Below are 1,415 nucleotides of genomic sequence, written 5' to 3'. Positions count from 1 at the left end.
CTGAACCGGCACCGTCCCACCTGCATTGTGCGGACAGACAGCATCAAGACACCTGAGAGCGAAGCTAACCCGCTGCTGGAGCAGCTGAAGAAGTGAAGGTGGCACGGGGCCAGGAGGAGGAGTTGGTGGTGCAGGGTCTTTGGGGTCGCTAATGTACGTACTGTAAGAAGAACTGAGCGCCCAGGCCTGGAGCAGCCAGGACCCAGTGGGCTTCCTTGGGAACTGTAGACCAAACAAATATGGGGACAGAGAACCTGTCAACCACGTACTCTGAGGCTGAACCTTGGAGCAGGGCTGGTGGCACCGGTGGGGGCGTCCTCCCTGTGATACCTCATCATGGCCCTTCAACTCGTTTATGGCCCTGGGGACCCGCAATGCTGCAGCACATCCTGTGAGGACCGTGCGCCTCACGGGGAGCAGGGCTGCGGAGGAGGAGTGGTGGCTGCGTGATGCCCGCCAGCACCCTGCCCAGAGGCTGCCACCGCTCCTTGCGCACACTCCATGGGAAACCCGAACTCAAGAACCGCAAACACTTGATGCAGCCCCATCTGGTGGGCAGGCCTGTCGGGGCTCGGTGGCGCAGGCGCCCCCTTACTAGCACTCTCTCAGTATAATGTTTACAGCCCAGCTGTTGGTGTCGGCCGTGCTTTTGAATGCACATTTTTACACTTTTTTAAAGTATTTTTTACAAAGTTTTTATACAGCGATCTCTATATGGATTTATATAATCACTAGATGTGATCCCCTAGAAATGTATGTTATGACAGTCTGTTTGTTACAAACGCATATGCCACAATTATCTCCATTGTGTTACTTGTCCGGTAGTGTCCGGCTCCTTCCCCAGCATGCTGGGGGCACGGCCAAGCTGCCCTCTGCATGGAGTCACTACCCTCTCCATCCAAGTATGTCCCGCATAATATTCAGCTCTGTATCAGTAAATGTTACCTTTATGTACCCTCCTCTTGTGCTCTGTCTGGGCCAGGCCACGATGGGCTCTGGCCGGAGCTTGGCACTGTGGCAGCACGTGCCAGGTCTGATCATGCCAGGTGTGTTGGGATCGTGGCGCTCATCCCAGAGCCATTTTTGGTGGTTCTCTGTGTTAGCAGCTGTGGGCCAGTAGAATTCACCCTGGGGAAGCCGACAACCTCAGAGGCAGCTCTACCGTTGTCAAGCAAGAAGTAGCTCAGTACTGCCCTGAAGAGGGCAGGCGGGGCCTGGCTTGCTGGCTGGAAAGGCAGAGGTGTGAGTCCAGAAGCCCACCTCATCCTCACCTGGTCCTTCTTGTTTCAGGCCTAAATATAGCAGCTTGAACTCATTTCGGGGATGAGAATGAGACAGTGGAGCTGTCACACTGTCCTTGCGGTGGTGATCCCTGCATGGAAGGTGGTGGAGAACAGTTAATTTGGGTCTCTGCC

The 1,415-nt window shown here is 55.1% G+C and overlaps 1 protein-coding gene across 1 annotated transcript in view; it reads left to right on the top strand.

Moving 5' to 3' along the window:
• JDP2 (Jun dimerization protein 2) overlaps positions 1-96 on the top strand; it is a 6,379-nt gene extending 6,283 nt beyond the window's left edge. The window contains exon 4 of the mRNA XM_010143907.1: positions 1-96. This exon is cut by the window's left edge and continues 24 nt beyond it. Coding sequence (XP_010142209.1) covers positions 1-96 — 96 coding nt within the window.
• Positions 97-1,415: the final 1,319 nt, after the last annotated feature.

This window comes from Buceros rhinoceros, unplaced genomic scaffold (genome assembly GCF_000710305.1).
Source record: "Buceros rhinoceros silvestris isolate BGI_N320 unplaced genomic scaffold, ASM71030v1 scaffold41479, whole genome shotgun sequence".
NCBI lineage: Eukaryota > Metazoa > Chordata > Aves > Bucerotiformes > Bucerotidae > Buceros > Buceros rhinoceros.
The sequence above is the reverse complement of the archived record's forward strand: the minus strand, read 5'-3'. Positions and strand labels throughout refer to the sequence as shown.